General features: G+C 42.6%; 1 protein-coding gene across 2 annotated transcripts in view; it reads right to left on the bottom strand.

Annotated features, from left to right (window-relative positions):
• Nucleotides 1–354: 354 nt before the first annotated feature.
• Nucleotides 355–22193, bottom strand: part of CNMD (chondromodulin) — a 33519-nt gene continuing 11680 nt past the window's right edge. Inside the window, exons 4-7 of one of the 2 annotated variants that reach the window (XM_019447389.2) lie at nucleotides 20100–20213; nucleotides 15586–15739; nucleotides 4944–5110; nucleotides 355–899 (exon numbers count right to left, since the gene is read on the bottom strand). In XM_019447389.2, the coding sequence (XP_019302934.1) occupies nucleotides 687–899; nucleotides 4944–5110; nucleotides 15586–15739; nucleotides 20100–20213 (648 nt within the window). In that variant the 3' untranslated portion in view covers nucleotides 355–686. Of the gene's footprint in view, nucleotides 903–4943; nucleotides 5111–15585; nucleotides 15740–20099; nucleotides 20214–22193 lie in introns of both variants that reach the window. The other variant, XM_019447388.2, reaches the window with a different exon arrangement.

Below are 22193 nucleotides of genomic sequence, written 5' to 3'. Positions count from 1 at the left end.
GGAACTTTGGGGCACAGTTGCAAGACTGGGAAGAACAGTAAACGTTAAGAACAGTGGAGGAAGGGCACCTGGGTGGCTCGATCGGATGAGTGTCTGACTCCTGATTTTGGCTCAGGTGATGATCCCAGGATCAGGGTCATGGGGTCAAGGCCCGTGTGGGGCTCCATGCTGAGTGTGGAGCCTCCTTGAGATTCATTCTCACTCTTGCTCTCTCCCCACTGCCTGCTCACACTTGCTTGCTCTCTATCTAAATAATAAATTAAAAAAAACAAGGGAGGAATTCTGCATAAATAACAACCAAAACTTAATTATTTTAGCAACTTGATTAAAAGGAACAAGTGTACAATTGAGATCTTTGACATTGTAAATGATTTTTCATGTTTATTTCAAAGTAGCTTGGGAAGTTAGTCTTATAAGCAGGCTTTATAGGGAATGCAAAGCAAATAAAAAACAAGTAATAAAAGAATTGTTACGGCATTTTTTACTTTACCCTTTCAGTACATTTGCACATTCTGGATAAAGTTTTTCTATGAAGCAATTGAGAGATTCTGTTAAAAGTGTCTCGAATAACATCATTCAAATTGAATATAAAATACTTTGTGGTCCCTTCAGCATCAAGATGCCTCACACTCTGGTGGTCTCTTGAGTTAGTTCTCATGTTTCAGCACCTGCTGTATGGAGTGATTTCACACCATGCCCAGGATGCGGGCCACCCACCAGCTGCATGGCATGACAACTCTGCAGGCGGAGCGGCAACCTTGATAGTTGTAGGGCCACGGATAGTAGCCCCCCAGGGGCTCACAGATCTTCTGGCAATGAGTGTAGCTCCGCCTACATTCTATGCAGCAGATTCCTTCGTGATCCAGTCTAGGGTCGAATGTCATGCCTTCCCCTTCCTGCTGCTGTGAAATAAAAGGTAATTGTGTTTTCTTCATAACGAGAATTCTATAGCATGCACATTATTTTAAAATAAGATCCTGAATATTTCACTGGTACAAGAAATAAGTATCACTTTCCGTAATAAGTTTTTCAGTCTTCTAACCTGATAATTCAGAATTCCTTCTAAAAACTCAACCTCCATCTGTCACTGGCAGGAAGGTGGTTTTGATTTTTTTTTTTTTTTTTAATGTCATGAAGTTTCTCCATACCTTTAATGAACCGTAACTCAGTAGTGCCTCATTTTAATTTTTTTTTTTTTTTTTTTTTATTTTTTTGGGACAGAGAGAGACAGAGCATGAACGGGGGAGGGACAGAGAAAGAGGGAGACACAGAATCGGAAACAGGCTCCAGGCTCTGAGCCATCAGCCCAGAGCCCGACGCGGGGCTCGAACTCACGGACCGTGAGATCGTGACCTGGCTGAAGTCGGACGCTCAACCGACTGCGCCACCCAGGCGCCCCAGTAGTGCCTCATTTTAAATAGACTAACAAAAAGGAAAGCATGATTCAAGAGTGGCGTTTCTGCCACTGCTAATTTTAGTGGAACACTAGTGCCATTTTGTACTGATGGCCTCCACACTCTTGGAGCATCTTTTGAAACTCATTGCTAAGCCAACAGATTGCTGTTCTAACTGCACTAGCTGAAAACGCTGACGTCTTTAGATTCTGCCTTCATTTCCACATAAGGGGTCTGTAACACTCAGGAAAAGGCACCATAAAATATGGAAAAATTCAAGACCTTAAACTTGACTTTCTAATTTCTATGTGCCATTATTATAATTACATAAAATCATGGATGGAGTAAAAATCACCTGCAGAGTTCCCATTTTCACTGCTGAAGAGCTCACAGAACTAGAAGCAACTTGCCTTCTGCCAAATTTATGTATCTGGTTTTCCTTTTCATGGATTTCTAGGGGTACAGATTGTGTAATATAGTATTGAATTACATTGCCAAAAAGCCCTTAATGTATATTCTTGATTCAGTTGAAGTCTCCACTGAACTTGGGCAGATGCAGCACCAAACACAGGTTAGGCTTGAGCTGAGTGAACCTAGCAAGCCTATCACCTCTTCTGGTATACAAAAAAGTCTTGAATTTTTTTGGGGGGAAGGGGGGTACTTTTTACTATTTTACAGTATATCAAACATACTGGAAAGTGGAGAAAACTGTGTACCAAAAACATCATCTAGTTTTCATAGCTGTTAACCTTTTGTCAGATTTGCTTGGCTTTTTCTTTTCCGAAGTATTTTAAATTTGGAAGTGACCTTAGAATTGAAGGTATTATGACATTTCACCCATAAATACATTAGAATGCACCTCCAAAACAATATTTTCCCTACACAGCTACACTGCCATTACCGTACCTAACAAAATTAACAATTCCTTAACACCATTTGATATACCCTATGTTCAAATTTTGTCACCAAAATATTTGTCTTACTCTCTTAAACCTTTTTTTTTTTTTTTTTTTTTAATTATTCAGGCTCTTCTCATTTGTTTCTCTTATTTCTTGAACTGGGTTCATCAGGGACTGCAAAAAGAAAACCACCTAATTAATTGATTGTAGCTGACTCTTCCAGGGCAGGGGGAGTCAAAAGCCTGTTGGTTGTGGCATTTCCTCATCTAATAGTTGAACAAAGGTGTGTTAGAATTTAAAAGCTGGGAGGATCTCTCAAAGATACTTCCTCTCCAAGGATATTTCCTTAAAGAAACTTGTGAAGGATTGAGGTCATGGGGAGATGTTTCTGCTTAAACCTGAGCATGAGATAAAAGGAAAAAACTGATACAATTGGAGTTTTCAAGGAATTTGGATCACTCAAGTCTGGAGGCAAGGCAGACAGAGTCACATCCTGCCCTTCTGTGATGGGGCTGATGCCCTCATCGCCTGAACCAGATTTAGCTAGCCCAGCTACCTGGGGAATAAACTATATTAAATTTTCTGTTGGCCTATTCAGATTTTATTTCTTTCTAATTATTTGAGCTTCAGGGAATGAAGTACTATGGTGTCCTGAATTTTCCAATAGGCCGTGGGTTATTTAAAAAATACATTTTGCTCTAAATCATTCTAAAATTTATTAATCTAAAATGATAGACTAGAAAATAAAGACTGAATAGGCTAGATAGGAAAAATATGCAAATTAATTGCCTGTCTATGAAAAGATGCTCAACCTTACACATAATTAAAGACAGGCGAGCTAAAACAATGAGAAGATACATTTTTACAGCCAAGAGACTGGTGAAGATTTTTTTAAAGTTTGAAAATAAATTAGTCCCTCTCTTTACCACGTGAAGATACGTAGCTGGCATAATTCCTTGGGAAACAATTTGGCATCCTCCCATTAAAGTAAAATTCTCATCTTCTTTGACCCAGTCAACCCATACATCAGTATTTATGCTAAAAATACATTCCCACATGTGTACAAGAGGCATAATAAGACTAGTAATTAACGTTGAGCAAGTTCATACCTACTGTGCCAAGCACTGTGCTAAGAACTTCACCTGCATTACCTCATTTACTCCTTCCCATAAGCCTATAGGACATGTACAAGGTTGTATACTATTAAGAGTATAAGAACAAAAGATAGGGAAATAATTTACGTGTCCATCAAAGTAGAACTAGTTAGATTTCTGTGCATCTATCCATCCACACAATGGACTGTGATGCAGCCATTTAAATGAATGAGGCAAGGGGTGCCTGGTTGGCTCGGCTGAATAACCCAACTCTTGATTCCAGCTCAGGTCATGATCCTGGGGTCATGGGATCGAGCCTCTCACTGGGCTCTGCATTGAGTGTGGAGCTTGCTTAAGATTCATTCTCTCTCTCTCTCTCTCTCTCTCTCTCTCTCTCTCTCTCTCTCTCTCTCCCCCTCCCTCCCTCCCTCCCTCCATCTCCCTCCCTCTTCCCCTTTCCCTGCTTGCTCTAAATTTTTTTTTTCCAAATTAAAAGAATTTGGGGCACATGGGTGGCTCAGTTGGTTAAGTGTCTGACTCTTGATTTTGGCTCAGGTCATGATCTCATGATTGGTAAGATCAAGTCCCATGTTGGGCCCCACTTGGGATCCTCTGTCTCCCTCTCTCTCAGCCCCTCTCCTGCTCATTCTCTCTCTCTCAAAATAAATAAAAACTTCTAAAAAATAATAAAAAGTAATAAAATGAATGATGTAGATGTATGTAGAAGATACAGACCAGTCTCCAAAATACTGTGTTGTAACTGGAAAGAAAGCAAGGTACAGAAGTATTGTATGCTCTTTTGTGTTAAAAGTGTGTGGTACACTTTCTTATACAAAGAAATTGGGCAAATAGCTATTGTTAATACATTGCTCTGGGGAAGGTGTCTGAGGTGGAAGAGAAACACATTTCATTGTATATCCTTTATACTTAAAGAAATATATATATGCATGTATTTTTTCAATTAAAAAATTAGTTACAAAAATTTACTACTCTACTTTTACTCTCTTCAGAGTATAGTAATGGTAAATAATATTTTATTGAAGATTGGAAATTTTTAGGACGTTAGTTTCATCCTTATAAACACCACTTCCCAGTGTTTCAGTCTAAGGTGTTTTATCTGTGTATGAGTCTGTCTCCCTCCTGGACTGAGAGCTCCCGAGGGCAGAAGTTATCTCCTGGCTGTGTGCACAGGGCTTGGAAAAGAGCAATTTCTCAAAAATGTCTGTTGAATGGATGAATAAAGTGGATAAGAAGGGGGAAAGAGAATACTTTCTTTCTGGATGTTGTCTCTAGGGCACATTCTTAGAAACATTTTTTGAATAATCAAATTCCTGATACGAATTTGTCTTTATGGATTTGCCTGTGACTCAAAAAAAGGAGAGCACAGAAAACAACTTTGAGTAACGGTTACAAACAATCTGGATCTCACACTACAGAGACCATGCTTCAGTGTAATCTTACCCTCATTTATTTGAAAGTTCAAGTAGACATACCGCCACTTCAATGTTATGTTCAACGGATTTGTCTGAGCATGTCACGAAAACATCAGTACGTACATGGTAAGGGTTGTCTGGATTGAAGGGTTCTGAATCCTCTTGAACACTGGGTCTGGTTTCATTATTTGGTTCTCTAGGGCCTGGGTTGCCCCGTGGTGCACTAGGTGGTCTCCTTGTGGTAGTTGTAACAATTTTTCTTACCAACTCTCTTCTTTCTCTCTGGATTTCTGCAAAAAACAAAAAACAAAACTAAGTTAATCCATTTATTTGGATAATTAAGGAAGTACTGTATCAGGGTAGAAGCATAAATGGATATCAAAAACATTGGACTAAACATGGAAATTTGTATTCATGATTTTTTAAATAATAAAGCATATTTCAGAGTCTTGGGTTAGTAAACAAACAGATAACCAGAATTTGGTTTTACAGTCCTGAGACAGGTATTCTAAGGTAGCTGACGAAAATCCATTCTCAATCCTTCTTCTTCACTTACCTCTACTATAGGCGCTGAGAAAGTAAGAGAGACCAGATGAAACATTTTGGGCCAGTGAGACGTAAGCAGAATATATTGGCGCAGTTTCTGGGAAAGCTTTTGCTTTCTTGGTAAAAGAGGACTGGTACAGCTTTCTCTGTCTTGTCTTCTTTTCTTGAGCATACATATATGTGGGTTATGAGAGCCAATTTGTGACCAGAAGGGATAGGCACAAGGATGATAAACCAGTATGCGATGGGTAGCAAAATGGTAAGATAGAAAGAGCCTTGTGATATAGCTGAGTAGCTGATAATGCCAGAAACCTCCCTCCACACTTTTGATTGTATGAAAAAAAGTCAACCTGTATCTATTGAAACCACTGGTGAACAGGTATTCTGTTAACTTTCAGCCCTGTGCATTTTTTGTCTTTTGTTTATTTATTTTTATTTAGTTTGTTTTTTAAACTTGCATCCAAGTTAGCATATAGTACAACAGTGATTTCAGGAGTAGATTCCTTAATGCCCCTTACCCATTAACCCCCCCCCCCCCAAAACCACTCCAGTAACCCTGTTTGTTCTCCATATTTAAGAGTCTCATGTTTTGTCCCCCTCCCTGTTTTTATATTATTTTTTCTTCCCTTCCTTTATGTTCATCTTTTGTATCTTAAAGTCCTCATTTGAGTGAAGTCATATGGTATTTGTCTTTCTCTAATTTTGCTTAGCATAATACCCTCTAGTTCCATCCACATAGCTGCAAATGGCAAGATTTCATTCTTTTTGATTGCCGAGTAATACTCCATTGTGTGTATGTATATAAACACACACATACACACACACACACCACATCTTTATCCATCCATTCATCCATCAATGGACATTTGGGCTCTTTCCATACTTTGGCTATTGTTGATAGTGCTGCTATAAACATTGAGGTGCATATGCCCCTTTGAAACAGTATACCTGTATCCCTTGGATAAATACCTAGTAGTGCAATTGCTGGGTCACAGGGTAGTTCTATTTTTAATTTTTTGAGGAACCTGCATTCTGTTTTCCAGAGTAGCTGCACAAGTTTGCATTCCCACCAGCAGTGCAAAAGAGATCCACATTCTCTGCATCCCCGCCAACATCTGTTGTTGTCTGAGTTGTTAATGTTAGCCATTCTGACAGGTATGAGGTGGCATCTCATTGTGGTTTTGATTTGTATTTCCCTGGTGATGAGTGATGGTGAGCATTTTTTAATGTGTTGGCCATCTGGATGTTTTCCTTGGAGAAGTGTCTATTCATGTTTTTGCCCATTTCTTCGCTGGATTATTTGTTTTCTGGGTGTTGAGTTTGATAAGTTCTTTATAGATTTTGGATACTGACCCTTTGTCTGATACGTCATTTGCAAATATCTTCTCCCATTCCATCAGTTGCCTTTTAGTTTTGCTGATTGTTTCCTTTGCTGTGCAGAAGCTTTTATTTTGATGAGGTCCCATAGTTCATTTTTGCCCTTGCCTCCGGAGACGTGTTGAGTAAGAAGTTGCTGCGGCCAAGGTCAAAGAGGTTTTTGCCTGCTTTCTTCTCGGGGATTTTGATGGCTTCCTGTCTTACATTGAGGTCTTTCATCCATTTTGAGTTTATTTTTGTATATGGTGTAAGAAAGTGGTCCAGGTTCATTTTTCTGCATGTCACTGTCCAGTTTTCCCACACCACTTGCTGAAGAGATTGTCTTTATTCCATTGGATATTCTTTCCTGCTTTGTCAAAGATGAGTTGGCCATACGTTTGTGGGTCTATTTCTGGGTTCTCTATTCTGTTCCATTGATCTGAGTGTCTGTTTTTACACCAGTACCATACTGTCTTGATGATTACAACTTTGTAATACACCTTAAAGTCCGGGATTGTGATGCCTCCAGCTTTGGTTTTCTTTTTCAAGACTGCTTTGGCTATTCGGGGTCTTTTCTGGTTCCATACACATTTTAGGATTGTTTGTTCTAGCTCTGTGAAGAATGCTGGTGTTATTTTGATAGGGATTGCGTTGAATATGTAGACTGCTTGGTTAGTATTGACATCTAAACGATATTCTTCCTATCCAGGAGCATGGAATATTTTTCCGTGTGTGTGTGTGTGTGTGTGTGTGTGTGTGTGTGTGTGTGTGTGTGTGTGTTTTCTTCAGTTTTCTTTCATAAGCTTTCTGTAGTTTTCTGTGTATAGATTTTTCACCTCTTTGGTTACATTTATTCCTAGCTATTTTATGGTTTTTGGTACAATTGTAAATGGGATTGATTCCTTGATTTCCCTTTCTGTTGCTTCATTATTGGCATATGGGAATGCAACTGATTTCTGTGCATTGATTTTATATCCTGCGACTTTGCTGACATGGATCAGTTCTAGCAGTTTTTGGTGGAGTCTTTTGGGTTTTCCATATAGAGTATCATGTCATCTGCGAAGAGTGAAAATTTGAACTCCTGGCCGATTTGGATGCCTTTTATTTCTTTGTGTTGTCTGATTCCTGAGGCTAAGACTTCCAAACTATGTTGAATAATAGTGGCGAGAGTGGACATCCCTGTCTTGTTTCTGACCTTAAGGGGAAAGCTCTCAGTTTTTCCCATTGAGGATGATATAAGCATTGGGTCTTTCATATATGGCTTTTATGATCTTGAGATATGATCCTTCTATCCCTTTCTTGAGGATTTTATCAAGAAAGGATGCTGTATTTTGTCAAATGCTTTCTCTGCATCTGTTGAGAAGATCGTGTGCTTCTTGTCCTATCTTTTACTGATGTGATGAATCACATTGATTGCTTTGTGGATATTGAATCAGCCCTGCATCCCAGGTATAAATACCACTTGGTCGTGGTGAATATTTTTTTAATGTATTGTTAGATCTAGTTGGCTAATAATATCTTGTTGAGGATTTTTGCATCCATGTTCATCAGGAAAATTGGTTTATAGTTCTCCTTTTTAGTGGGGTCTTTGTCTGGTTTTGGAATCAAGGTAATGCTGACTTCATAGAAAGAGTTGGGAAGTTTTCTATCCATTTCTATTTTTTGAAATAGCTTCAAGAGAATAGGTGTTAACTCTTCTTTAAATGTTTGGTAGAATTCCCCTGGAAAGCCATCTGGCCCCGGACTCTTGTTTTTTGGGAGATTTTTGATTACTAATTCAATTTCTTTACTGGTTATGGGTCTGTTCAAATTTTCTATTTCTTCCTGTTTCAGCCTTGGTAGTGTATATGTTTCTAGGAATTTGTCCATTTCTTTCAGATTGCCCATTTTATTGGCGTATAATTGATTTTAATATTCTCTTATTATTGTTTGTATTTTTTGCTGTGTTGGTTGTGATCTCCTCTTTCATTCTTGATTTTATTTATTTGGGTCCTTTACTTTTTGATAAAACTGGCTAGGGGTTTATCAGTTTGGTTAATTATTTCAAATAACCAGCTTCTGGTTTCATTGATCTGTTCTGCTGGGGGTTTTTTGGTTTCAATAGCATTGATTTCTGCTCTGATCTTTATTATTTCCTGTCTTCTGCTCGTTTGGGGTTTTATTTGCTGTTCTTTTTCCAGCTTTTTAAAGTGTAAGGTTAGGTCGTGTATCTGAGACCTTTCTTCCTTCTTTTGGAAGGCCTGGATTGCTATATACTTCCTTCTTATGACTGCCTTTGCTGCAACCCAGAGGTTTTGGGCTGTGGTGTTATCATTTTCATTGGCTTCCATGTACTTTTTAATTTCCTTTTAACTTCTTGGTTGGCCCATTCATTATTTAGTAGGATGGTCTTTAGTCTCCAAGTATTTATTACCTTTCCAAATTTTTTCTTGTGGTTGATTTCGAGTTTCATAGCATTGTGGTCTGAAAATATGCACGGTATGAACTCGTTCTTTTTGTACTTGTTGAGGGCTGATTTGTGTCCCAGTATGTGATCTATTCTGGAGAACTTTCCATGTGCACTGGAGAAGAATGTGTATTCTGCTGCTTTAGGATGAAATGTTCTGAATATATCTGTTAAGTCCGTCTGGTCCAGTGTGTCATTCAAAGCCATTGTTTCTTGGTTGATTTTCTCTTTAGATGATCTGTCCATTGCTGTAAGTGGGGTGTTGAAGTCCCCTACTATTATGGTATTATTATCAATGAGTTTCTTTATGTTTATGATTAATTGATTTATATGTATTTGGGTGCTGCCACATTTGGAACGTAAATGTTTGCAATTGTTAGGCCTTCTTGGTGGATAGACACCTTAATTATGATATAAAGCCCTTCTTCATCTCTTGTTACAGTCTTTATTTTAAAGTCTAGATTGATATAAGTATGGCTACTCTGGCTTTCTTTTGTCTACCGTTAGCACTATAGATGGTTCTCCATCCCCTTACTTTCAATCTGAAGGTGTCTTTAGGTCTGAAGTGGGTCTCTTGTAAACAGCATATTTATGGATCATGTTTTCTTATTCATTCAGTTACCCCATGTCTTTTGATTGGAGCATTTAGTCCATTGCCATTTAGAGTGAGTACTGAGAGATATGAATTTATTGCAATTATGTTGCTTGTAAGTTGGAGGTTCTGGTGGTGTTCTCTGGTCCTTTCTAGTCTTGTTGCTTTTGGTCTTTTTTTTCTTGTCTTTTCTCCCTTCAGAGAGTCCCCCTTAAAATTTATTGGAGGGCTTGTTTAGTGGTCACGAACTCCTTTAATTGTTGTTTGGGAAACTTTTATGTCACCTTTTATTTAGAATGACAGCCTTGCTGGATAAAGAATTCTTGGCTGAATATTTTTCTGATTCAGCACATTGAATATATCCTGCCACTCCTTTCTGGCCTGCCACGTTTCTGTGGATAGGTCTGCTCTGAACCTGATCTGTCTTCCCTTGTAGGTTATGTACTTTTTTTTTCTCTTGCTGCTTTCATGAGTCTTTCCTTGCCTGAGTATTTTGTGAATTTGACTGTGATATGCCTTGTTGATGGTCGGTTTTTGTTGAATCTAATGGGAGTCCTCTGTGCTTCCTGTATTTTGATGTCTGTGTCTTTCCCCAGGTTAGGAAAGTTTTCTGCTATGATTTGTTGACCTAAACCTTCCACCCCTTTTTCTCTGTCTTCATCTTCTGGGACCCTTATGATTCTGATGCTGTTCCTTTTTAATCAGTCACTGATTTCCCTAATTCTTAAACCGTGCTCTTTTGCTTTGTCTGCTCTTTTTTCCTGCTTCATTATTCTCCAGTAGTTTGTCCTCTATATCGCTGATTGGCTGCTCTGCCTCATCCATCTTTGCCACCGTGGCCACCGTGGCATCCATTCGAGATTGCAGCTCAGTTATAGCATTTTTTATTTCATCTTGACTAGCTTTTACTTCTTTTATCTCTGCAGAAAGGGATTCTAATCTATTTTCGACCCCAGAAGTATTCTTATTGTGATTCTAAATTCTGTGTTGATTAAGTTCCTGCCTGTCGTTTCTTCCTGCTCTTTCTTTGGGGTGATTTCCTTTGTTTCGTCATTTTGAAGGAAGAAAAGGAATTAAAGTAAAAAAATTAAAATTAAAAAATTAAAAACAACACACATACACACAAAAGTCAAATAAATGATGCTAGATCCTAGATGTGTTTTAGTCTGGGTGTTGAAAGGAGCTTGATAGATTAGGGGGAGAAAAATATTTGAAAATTTGAAAAAATACAATGAAGTAGAATAAAATGAAATGATGGAAGTAAAATAGAATTTGAAAAATTTACAAAAAAGTAAAAATATAGTAGAAAAATAATTTTAATAAAAATTGAAAATGAAAATAAATTTTTTCTCTTTCTGTATTCAAGAAAAAGAAAAGAAAAAAAAAGTGATAGATGGACCAGCAAACAGACTGAAATAGAATTGAAATTACATCGTTCTCCCCTAGAAGTCAAACTCTGAAGCGCTTTATAGTCTGCAAACTAAGCAGGCTGAGAAACTTGAGGTGCTCCTGAAGAGCGAAGTTTGCTCAGTTGGGCAGGGCTTAGTGTAATGGCTCTATTCTCCACTAGATGGCGCTGTTTAGTTTACTGGGGTGGATTGTTGCTGCGCTCGCTGGTCCGTATGCGCATGCGCGGGAAGGGCGAAAATGGCGTCACCCAGTTGACCAGTCTCTACTATCCAAACTCCATTCTCTCCGGTCAGCTGTCGCACACCCGTCCTTTGTCTCCAGCTTCCGTCCACTCCCCGCTTTTACATTGTTCGTGACCAAGCCATCAGGTTAAAGGCGGCACGTCCCTCCTAGGGTGTGGCTCCCTCTCGGATGCAGCTGTGTTTCCCAACCCCTCACTTCTGAGGGACTATGACTTTGACCCGTTCAGATCCTCTGGGGGAGGGTCTCACTGAGCAATGGCCAGGCGCTGCCCGCACCCAGGAACGTTTGTGGGACCCTGCTGCTGCCGATACCCAGAGACTGGCTGGGTGCCAGCCCACCCCAGAAAAGGTTCACGCCATCGTGTAGCAGCGTTTCAGGGATATGGAAAATCACAACATGCATCTGGCACCAGGCTTCACCCTTAACGTCCTGTTCCAGAAGCAGCGAATGTGGTTGTTCTCCGGGGTCTGCTGGGGTGGCTACAGATTCTACCAAATGTCCTCCCAGCAGGGAAGCCGCCTCTGCCCGTGGCCTGAGAACCCCTGGACTTCACTCTGCTCCTGGGGATTCGCCCTTCCCACCAGAGCTTCTCCAGGTAACGAGCTGTGGAGTTTCAGACTCTGTGCTCCCCCTCTTTATAGAGTCTTAATGGAATTTAAACCCTCGCCGTTCTCCTTTCTCCTTTCTGCCTGTTTTGTTCCGTCCCTGCAGCTGTTTCCACTTTTCCACTTTCTCTCCAGCTGCTTTTGGGGGGGGGGATGTACTTTTCCCATACTTCCCCCCCCCCCCCATCTCCATCGTCTCTCCACAAGAAAAAACAGCTCCCTGCCCTCCTCAGCTTCTCTCTCCCTCACTTTACCTTTCTGCGCCGCGTACCTGCTGAATTCCGTGGTTCAGGTTGTGCAGATTGTTGTGTGATCCTCAAATCAGGATTTGGTTGATTTGTGTTGATTTGGCTGTATTTCATGGACGTGAGACGCAAAAAAAAACTTCCATGCTGTTCCACCATCGTGACTCCTCGCTGTTTGTTTGTTTTTAAGTAAGCTCCACGCCTGGCATGGGGCTGGAACTCCCCAAGCAGATATCTAGATTCACATGCTTTACCAGCTGAGCCAGCCAGGCACTCCAGCCCTCTGTGTTCTTAACAGGTTGACTATATATGTATAAAGCTTTACAATTTTTAGGAGATTTGTTGTCTTAGTTGATTCTTTTAAAAATCCTATGGGTGGGATAGAAAAGGCAGTAACTTTTATATGTGAGGGCATCGAGGCTCAGAAAGACCAAGTGACTTGGCCAAGATCACAGAATGGGTGGCAGAGACAGGAGCCAAACGTGACCTTCTCTGGCTCCCAGCCCAGTGCTCTAGTTGATCACACAGCCACACGGGTCCCATGGTTGCTGAATAACAGACATGGAAAGTAACCACCCAATGTGGGCTTTGGTGTCTCTCGGAGTCTTTCTTCATCTGTAAAAGGGGGATAATGTATCTAATTCACCGAATGGTGACAGAAGATAGAGTTGTGCCTAAGGGTTTTACTATAGCATTTGGCATATAATAAGCACTCAAATGTTAGGTAATGATGATTATAGCATGCTGTATTATTTCTGAGAACTTAGATGTGCTTTAGAGCCATGGAGAACTTCCATAGACAGCTTCTGGGTTTCTGAGTTCATGGTTGGAGAGGCATCAGGGAGACCTGGATTCAAATCTCAATACCACTTCTTTTAACTAACTGAATGACCTCAGGCAAGCTGTTTAATTTCTGTGAACCTTGGTTTCTTCATGTATAAAATGGGACTATTTGTAGTTACTAGGACAGTTGTTGGCAAAAAGTAACTGAGGACAAAATAGAAAGCTGTAGCACAATGGCTGGCACAAAGCCAGAGCTCAGCGACCCTCACCCTTCCCTGTGACCTTGCCCAGCCACCATTGTCTCTTGATAATACAGCTCTGTGACCTGCCAGCTTAAAGATCCAAGACAGAGGTTGCTGGAGTTGGGGAGTTTGTTTTTGTTTTTTTCGTGTTTTTGTTTATTTTTGAGACAGAGAACATGAGCAGGGGAGGGTCAGAGAGAGAGGGAGACACAGAATCCGAAGCAGGCTCCGGGCCCTGAGCTGTCAGCACAGAGCCTGACGCGGGGCTCGAACTCACGGACTGTGACATCATGACCTGAGCCCAAGTCGGACGCTTAACCGGCTGAGCCACCCAGGCGCCCCTGGGGAGCTTTTTTTAGAATTAGGTGGTTGGGACCGACATCCTCAGAGGCGGTTTACTTTCTTGATTTTATTGTTAAATGTGACATTTATGAAAGACTGAAAAACAAAAAATCCTTCATCTTTAATGTGTATAATCCGCCCCGTGGCTGTACCAACAATTACTTAAACCTTTTCATAGCTGGGGGCATTTCCACTTTTCTGGTGTTGTGCATAACATGTAATTCTGGGATGGGTCTGGTGATGATTGAATACTGAAGAGGTAGTCCTGCCTGTGGGCTGTGAGGGGCCAAGCTCCATCGCAGAGGTAGGGTACATGCTCTTTCCCAAAGGGTGAAAGCGCTCAGTCAGCCAGACCAGCACCGCCTTCGCACGGCCACCCCTGCCCTCTTTGCCCTGCTGTGTTAGGTTTCCCTAACAGGGCGTGTTCGCTTGCTACAATGTAAACTTCTATTCAGTGCATCCCAATTACCCGGCACAAGTAAATGGCACGTAATAAGCCTTCAAAAAATGTTTGTGGAACAAATGAACGAACTCACTGGGTAAGAGGCTTGTCCTCACTAACGGGAAGTGATTAGAGAGAGCTCTACATGGGAGCATCGGCTGAGGCTCCGACGCGGCAAGGTGACAGGTATTGGAGGAGTAGTTCCTGGGGGTGGGAAGCAAGAAGCCCATTCCGCGTGGATGGAGGTGAGCAATCGAAAGCTAGACCTCGGCAAACGGCCACAGAATTGTGAGTTGCCAGCACCCCCTGGAGCAAGAACAGGGAGGGCAAAAGTGACCGCCCATTTGGCAGCCCCCTCTCTGGCCCCTAGGGGGTGACAGACACTGCTCATGCCTGTGGCCTCAGGATCCTTCTCAACTCTCTCTTCCAGTGGCTTAACAATTGAATCCTATTTGCTTTGCCTGGGCCAGAAAGGAACCATCTTATCCAAGCTTTGGGACATAATATTTGTGATCCAGAGGAATGAATTAGCCATGGCAGAACTGGAAGCCTGAACTTTCTAAACCTGGTCAGGTTTTGTGTTTGTTTGTTTTTTTAATTATGGTAAAATATACATCAAAATTTACCATTTTAGCCATTTTTATGATTGTACAGTTGAGTGCATTCACATTGCTGTGCAAACGTCTGTCTCCATAACTTCTTCGGTTTTGCGGAATTGTAACCGCACCCTTTCAAAAATAACTGCCCATCTCCCCCTCCTAAGCCTGGTGGTCTTAATGCCTGTATTTTATTTCCATGCTGCTCTCTCTGTGTCCAATAAAATCTTTCAGAAAACAGTATATCTCAGCTGTGTTGAGAGAAAGGCCTTTTTCCCACACTTGAGCCGGAACTACTGAGTAGGCCTTTGGGGGGCCAGTGGGGTGACTGGTGGCAGTGACGAGTGAAGGTGCCCTGGGGACGGAGAAACTTGGCCCTCGGGGCTCACCTGCCCTTCACCCACTGATGGCTCAAAGGTATGCTCCAACTAGGGGCCCTTCATTTCTTTTCACCAGACTTAGGAGCTGATGCTCAAGCCCTGAACTTGAAGAATCTCAGCCTATGGCCACAGCAGCTTTTGGCTGCCTCATAATTCTAGGTATGAGTATAATAAAGATTCAGCAGTATGACAGCTTCTTAGGCCCTTGATTCTCTGTCCTCGGAATAAAAAACATGTAAAATTGGAAAGTGCAAACAACTTAGATTAAGGAGCAGAGCAGAAAGAAGGGGGAGTCTCATAAATAAAAATGGCAGATGATGCAGTGATGGTGAGTCTCCCTGATCTGCTTCCTGTTAACCCTGCCACTCAGTCCCTTCCCTAAAACATTCATGGTTGTCACCTTCCTTCTCTTTGATCTCTCTTCCCAATTACTGAGACACTGACTTGCATCCTGCTAAGTCTTCCTTGTTACATGCTCAGGCCTGTGGAGGGGCTCAGAAAACATATTAGCAGCATTAAAAGAATTTAAAATGTTACCTTTTGGGTATGTTGGCTTAAGCCAGAAGATAGGAAGGTCACCACAGAGTTCTAAGACCTTAGAACTCAAGAAGCTGTTGTCCTTCACGGGCTGGTCGACAGCCACCCAGATAAGAGAATTTTCTTCATACTTGACTGGCATGATCTTGCCTTCCTGTAAGTTCAGTAAAAATGAAATGCATTGAGCAGAGTGGACGGTGAAACATGCGTATTAAGAGTCACGTGCTGGTAAAACATTATTTCACATACTAAAAACTTAATGAGAATTGTGCGTGTGTGTGAGGGGATGTGAGGTGTGTGTGGTGTGCGTGTGGCGGGGTGTAGGCGGGGGTATGTCGTGTGTGTGTGGGGTGAGTGTGGAGATGTGAGTGTAGGGGGTATTGTGGGGTTTTGTGGTGTGTGTGTCAGATGTCGGTGGGGGGCAGGTAGTGTGTGTGGGATGAGTGGGGTAGGGGGTATGTGTGGGGTTGTCGGGGGGTGTCAGTGGGAGGTATACAGTGTGTGTGGGGTGAGTATGGGGTGTGTATGTCGGGGGGGGTTGTACAGCGTTGTGGGGTGTGAGTGTGTGGGTGCGTGTGTGTGTGTGTGTGTGTGTTTGTGATGCGTGTAGGGGAGTATGGGATGGGGGTGTGTGGTGTGTGTAAGGGGGCATGTGTGGGGTGCGGTGTGTGTGTCTTGTCTCTGTAGCTCTCTTTACAACATTGTCTTTGCCCTGCTTGTCGCCCTGCCTTGCATAACTGAAATGTGTGAATATTGAGTGTCCTGAGTGGAAGTGAAAATTACTTGCTACCAACTTTGAGATTTAGGTTAATCTGATGTTGCTGATCAAAGATTTTTTTGAGGAAAAGCAATTGAACGGACTCTGAAATCCTGTAAAGGGATAGAGGAGCCCTTCATTTGAAGTGAAAATCCTTTGGGGTTTTGTTCTGCAGCCTCCGAACAACAATGGAAAAAGCAAGCGATTGGTTCTTTAATGTCTTCAGTTCAAAGTATTATTTAACATAAACCATTTCTACATTTCCCAGCTATAACAAAACACATTTCAGATGTTCCTCACATCAAGCACACCACTGAGATTTCAAAGTTAAACCCTGAATTTTCTTCTACAGCGAGATACTGAGAATGATCTGATAACCCAGGAGACAAATTTATTTTGCCAGGTTGTTCCTTTCATATATTTATTAGTTTGCAATAGGTTGGAGAAATTAAAATGTTTTCTCCATATTTTCAGCTAAAAGCAGCACTTCATTTGTGCTTTCTCCCCGAGGCTTATGGTTGCATGAAAACAACTTAAAGTCATTGGAGGAAGTTAACACTCAGGTAATCCAGTTATTTACCTTAAATTAAATGGCTCCGTCCAGGAAATGAATACTCTTTGGGTATAGCAGCTTTTTAAAGTTCTACAAAACTGATGAAAATTTTATAAGAGCAAGTGGTACATAAACCTACTCCATCATAATCTAAAGCGTGTGGGGAAAGAGGGGGGCGATGGGGATAACGCATACATATGCATCTTACAAGCTAGGAATGTTAAATCAACTTATGGCACATGGTCTCAGCTGCCCATCCAACCTCGTCTCTCCCTGCCCTTGCAACACAGTCCCGCTTCTGTGTGAGGCAGCAGTGTCCCCGCCCCAGGAGAGAGGCTGGCTGCTTGCTTTCTCAGACCCTCCAGTGGCTTGGGGTGCCCTAGACTATGCGATTCACACTGACGTCTACTGGGGGGCTGAGAAACCTCCTGCTTTTCCTAATTAAAGGGAAGTCGTGCTTGGCACTGCTCAACCCCTTCTGACTTCCGTACTCGAATGCACGGTTGATGGTTTGGAGCTGGAAGGAAAGGCCAAAAAAAATCAGCGATGCTGGCCACCGAGCCAGTGCCTGCAGCCACCTCCTTCCATATCGGCTATGGTGCAGAAAAACAAATCCTTTTTGTTTCAGTCACTCTGGGTGTAGTTTTCTGCCACTGACATTCCTAATCCACACAAACATGTTGCCTGCATTTGACTTGTCCACCAGAGGGTCCACCAAGCACAATATAAGCAACTAAAACACAGAAAAAATAATTCAGCTTTACGGTCTAAGAAAAGAATCAGATGCAGGCAAAGCTGTAAAAGGCTAAACTGGTCATCACTGAATTATTTCTATATTCAAATAATTACTTTGAATTATTATTTGAAATAGTGAAAAATTAAAGATGGCTGAAGTATTCAAGAGCAAAAGACTTAAATTATAATCATCTGATGACATATAATACCTCCATTATCATCTACATTTTAGAATAACTAAAGTTAGGTGAAATTAATAAGAATGTAGAGCAATATAACTTCAGTTATGAAAAGGAAACCACACATCCCTGTGCATTAAAAAAATTCACCAAAACATTAACATTAGCTATCTGTGGATTATGCAATTGTGGATGATTTTCTTCTCCATTCTGTGTAATTCCCCAATTTTCTACCATGGCTACGTATTGTTTCTAAATATCAGGAAAAAAAATAACCTTGTTTTTAAAGAACCCCAGAAATGTACTGCAAACTTATGATTAGATCTCCATCAGCTATGTTAAGAGAGCTGGCCCTTCTGGAAGGCAGAAGAAAAGAACCAGCTCTATGTCCACTTAAGGAGGAAATGTAAAGGCTTATGCATTACAGAAACTGAGTCACAGGACTATAAAAAATGGTAATGCAATAAGAAGTTCAAGGGTCCGGGTGCCTGGGTGGCTCAGTCAATTAAGCATCGGACTTCAGCTCAGGTCATGATCTGGCGGTTCATGGGTTTCGAGCCTGGCGTCGGGCTCTGTGCTGACAGGTCAAGAGCCTGGAGCCTGCTTCAGATTCTGTGTCTCCCTTGCTCTCTGCTCCTCCCCCAACCGTGCTCTGTCTCTCTCAAATATAAATAAACATTTTAAAAAATTTTAAAAAATTTCAAGGGTCAGAACAAAGGAGCTCTTGGTCTCATTTTTATACTTCGTACTAGTGGGTTCACACTGAGCATGGCATTCTGTTCTGAATGGCACAGCTCGTGAGGAACAAACTGGAATATGGTCACAGCCAAACGACTACAGCAATGAAAGTCTGGAAACCGTCTCACAGGATGAATGGGGAAACTGGGAGCAGAGTAGAAAACTGGGGACATGATAGCCAGCTTTAGAAAGTCACCGGTTTGTTTTAGCTTTCGTTTTGTTTTGTTGTGAGATGCCTGCTGCTCCTATGATGGCAACCCGGCAGTTTCCAGGCACCTCTGCTTACCCTTAGTTTTCCGCTTTTGCCTTAAGGGAGCTGATGCTTGCTTTCCCTCCCTCTCGGGGACACAGGAAGGACCAAAGCTGATCATAATGGAATTAGTGATTTAGAGCAGCAGCCGTGTAGTCATTATCCGGTAGGTTCTAGGGCCACGAGGACAGGATGCAGACCCTTAGTTTGTAGATGGCAAAACCGAGGTCCAAGGAATTGAAGCCACATCCACAGCAAGTGTCAGAGCTGGGATTCGAACCCACATTTTTCTAACTCTAAAGTCTATTTTCTTCCCACTATATCCTGCCACAACTCACATGGAAGGCAATAACACGTGGAACCACTTCATAAGCCCTAAAGTATCAAATAAATGTAACACATCAGATGTGTCTTTAGAACTCTGTGCAATTCTTAAAGTAAATTTTTATAAAATCAGGCTCAGAGGCAAGTTGTTAATAATAAATGGGAAAATTATACTTAAAATGCTCACAAGTCTGACATGTAGGAAAGGAATTCAATACATGTTAAGGAGCTTCACTGGGCTGAACTCAAGCCAAGGGAAAGAAACCAGGGGAAGCCAGCTCAACTCAGTGTAGAGCACAATGGTTTGAACTGTCCCCCTCCCCAGGAAGTTGCCTGGCACCCAGGGAAGGGAGCACCCTGTCACTGCTTTCCAGCACAGCCACTGGAGATTTTCAGGAGGAACCCCACACTGATTGGAAGTGAGGCTAGAAGGCTCCTGAGGCCCCTAATGAAGATTCTGTTATGAGACGTCCTTTGTATTGTTTTCATTACTAATCGGATAGTTCCCCAACATTAGGCAAATGAGAGCCATGTGAAGACCGAGCCCTTTTATGCACTTTAAAATACGGTTTACTGGGGCACCTCGGTGGCTCAGTTGGTTAAGCGTCTGGCTCTCATCTCGCCCCAGGTCACGATCTCACAGTTCATAGGATTGAGCCCTGCATTGGGCTCTGCACAGAGACAGTGTGGAGCCTGCTTGGGGTTCTCCTTCTCTCTCTTTCTCTGCAAATCCCCTACACATGCTCTCTTTCTCAAAATAAATAACATTAAAAAATATATGGTATACCATGTCATACAAGAATGACCACTTGGAATCGCCAAGGAGGACCAAAATAGTTCCAACTCCTTTGGCAGAGAAGGAATAGAATTTATATCCTGGTCACAAAGCTATACAGGAATGAGAGACGGAAAGGGTTGTGGATTCAAATGATGCCTACCAGACCCCCTTGCTGTCTGAAGCACGCGGGCGGTACCCACCAATTCGGAGGAGATGCTCTGTTTGGTCACGGTGCCCACTTCAGGAACACGAGCCTTCACCTGTGCTTTGATGTAGCACTTTTCTCCTCCAGCAAAACGGATTCCGGTGATGCCCTAGGAAATAAAATTTTATCCATCCATCTATCCATTGGTTCATTTACTCAATGTGTTCAGTGTCTACTGCGAACCGGGCACTGTTCCAGGCGCTGGGTATGGGCATGAACAGAACAGATGGCACGTCTGCACTCACGGAGCTTACCTCGTTGTGTTATTTACCAAAAATAAAAGGCAGAGGGGAAGTCAGGTGGTGGTAAGTGCTATGGAGAAAAATACAGCAGAGTGTGAGACAGGAATGACAGAGGTGGTACTTTTGACAGTGTGGTCGGGGAGGCCCCAGTCAGGGGCATGTGAACTGACACGGAGTATGGTCATTGCTCCGTTAACCCAAGCAGGCTCAGATGAAATGCTGCCTCGTCCAGGCAGCTTTCTCTGACCCTGATTTCCCGTAAGCCCTCCAGTCTTCATTCCCTCCTGTGGCACTTAGTTCTCAGTGCCTGTGCGGTCACTCCTGGTCAAGGTCCTGGCCCCACTCAATGATAAGCCTCTTTGACATTGGTATCGGAATCTTTTATCTTTCTGGTGATCCCACGAAGGTTCTCAAAAGATGGGGGCCCAATTAATTAATTCCACGGATTCCGATTTTTCCCAGGTCATCCAGCCAGGGAAATAGCAACACTTCGACAACACCAGGAACTGACCTTTGTTCCTAGACCTTACCTGAGGGCTCAGATGTTTTGTTCTTGTCCCCTGTGAGACACAAACAGTGTCTCCTCCTTGTCAGCCTAGGGACTGGCCTTAAGGGAAACCTCATCCACGGGGATCCGGTCTTGGCTGACAGCTCGGTGCCGATGCTACCTCGGGTGCATCAGGCACAACAGTACATTCTGTCCCAAGAGTGTTTCCTTTCACCCTGCTGGTGAATTTCATGATGAGTGAGTGGCCAAAAGCAGTATGAAAGGCCTACAGATTTTATGCCCAAACAATATAGACACCAACAGAAACCCAAACCCCTCAACTTGTCAATCTGTTCAGTTGGGACAAATGTCAGGAAGATAAGGACCTTGTTCCAGCATCAGTGCTGCACAGTGGGGGAGGAAGAGCATTTAGAAACCTCCAGGGCTTGGCTCAGGACACTGCCCTCCTCGGTGAAGAACAGAGTCAAATGTAAGTCATGCTAGAGGACACTCGTGGCAAGTCACACCGTTTGTAATCTGAGAGCCAGCAGCCCTGCAAACGCTGGTGACAGAGCAGACAGCAGAGAAGGAAAGGCTCGTTCTTCCCGAAGCTCCTTGTGCTCTCCCCTGTGGCCTAATTGGCCATGATTGCACATGTGACACATTCGTTTTAGCATCACCTCTCACCCAGAGAGCGGTGGTAGAACATCCTCACACTCTCCAGGAGGAGGGACTCCAGGTTTACCGTGCGACTTCTCAACTCACTGCACTGAAGCCACCTGGACAGATTTTAAAACCATGGATGCCTGGGGCTCTCCCCAGAGATTCCCGTTTCACTGGCCTGGGGCAGTGCCCAGGCAGTGGGATGCTTCAAAGCTCCCTGTGTCGTTACAATGTAAACCTGGGGTCGTGGACCATCGGGTTAGGGCAAAAACAACTTGTTCAAGGTGACAACGTTCTTAAATGACTGAAACCACCTGCTGTAGACTGACTGTTTTTGTCCCCTCACCCGAGTACCTATGTTGAAACCTAACGCCCAATGCGGTGGTATCTGGAGGTAAGGAAGTTAAAGGCAGAGCCCTCGTGAGTGGGATTAGTGCCTCATAAAAGGGACCCCAGAGAGCTCCCTCACCCCCCTTCTGCCACGTGAGGACACAGTGAGAAGACAGGCCAACTATGAACCAGAAACTAGGGCCACCGTAGACCCTCATCAGCTAGTGCCTTAATTTTGGACCAACCAGCCTCCAGAACTGTGAGAGGTTCCTGCGGTTTAGAAGTCACTCCGTCTATGATACTTTGTTACGGCAGCGTGCGTGAGCTAAGACACAGCCTTTGAATCCAGGATTCTTCTATACCACCA

This window comes from Panthera pardus, unplaced genomic scaffold, assembly GCF_024362965.1.
Source record: "Panthera pardus isolate Hobbes unplaced genomic scaffold, ASM2436296v1 HiC_scaffold_1, whole genome shotgun sequence".
In the NCBI taxonomy this organism is placed as follows: domain Eukaryota; kingdom Metazoa; phylum Chordata; class Mammalia; order Carnivora; family Felidae; genus Panthera; species Panthera pardus.
Note: the sequence above shows the minus strand (reverse complement) of the source record. Positions and strands in the feature narration are given on the sequence as shown.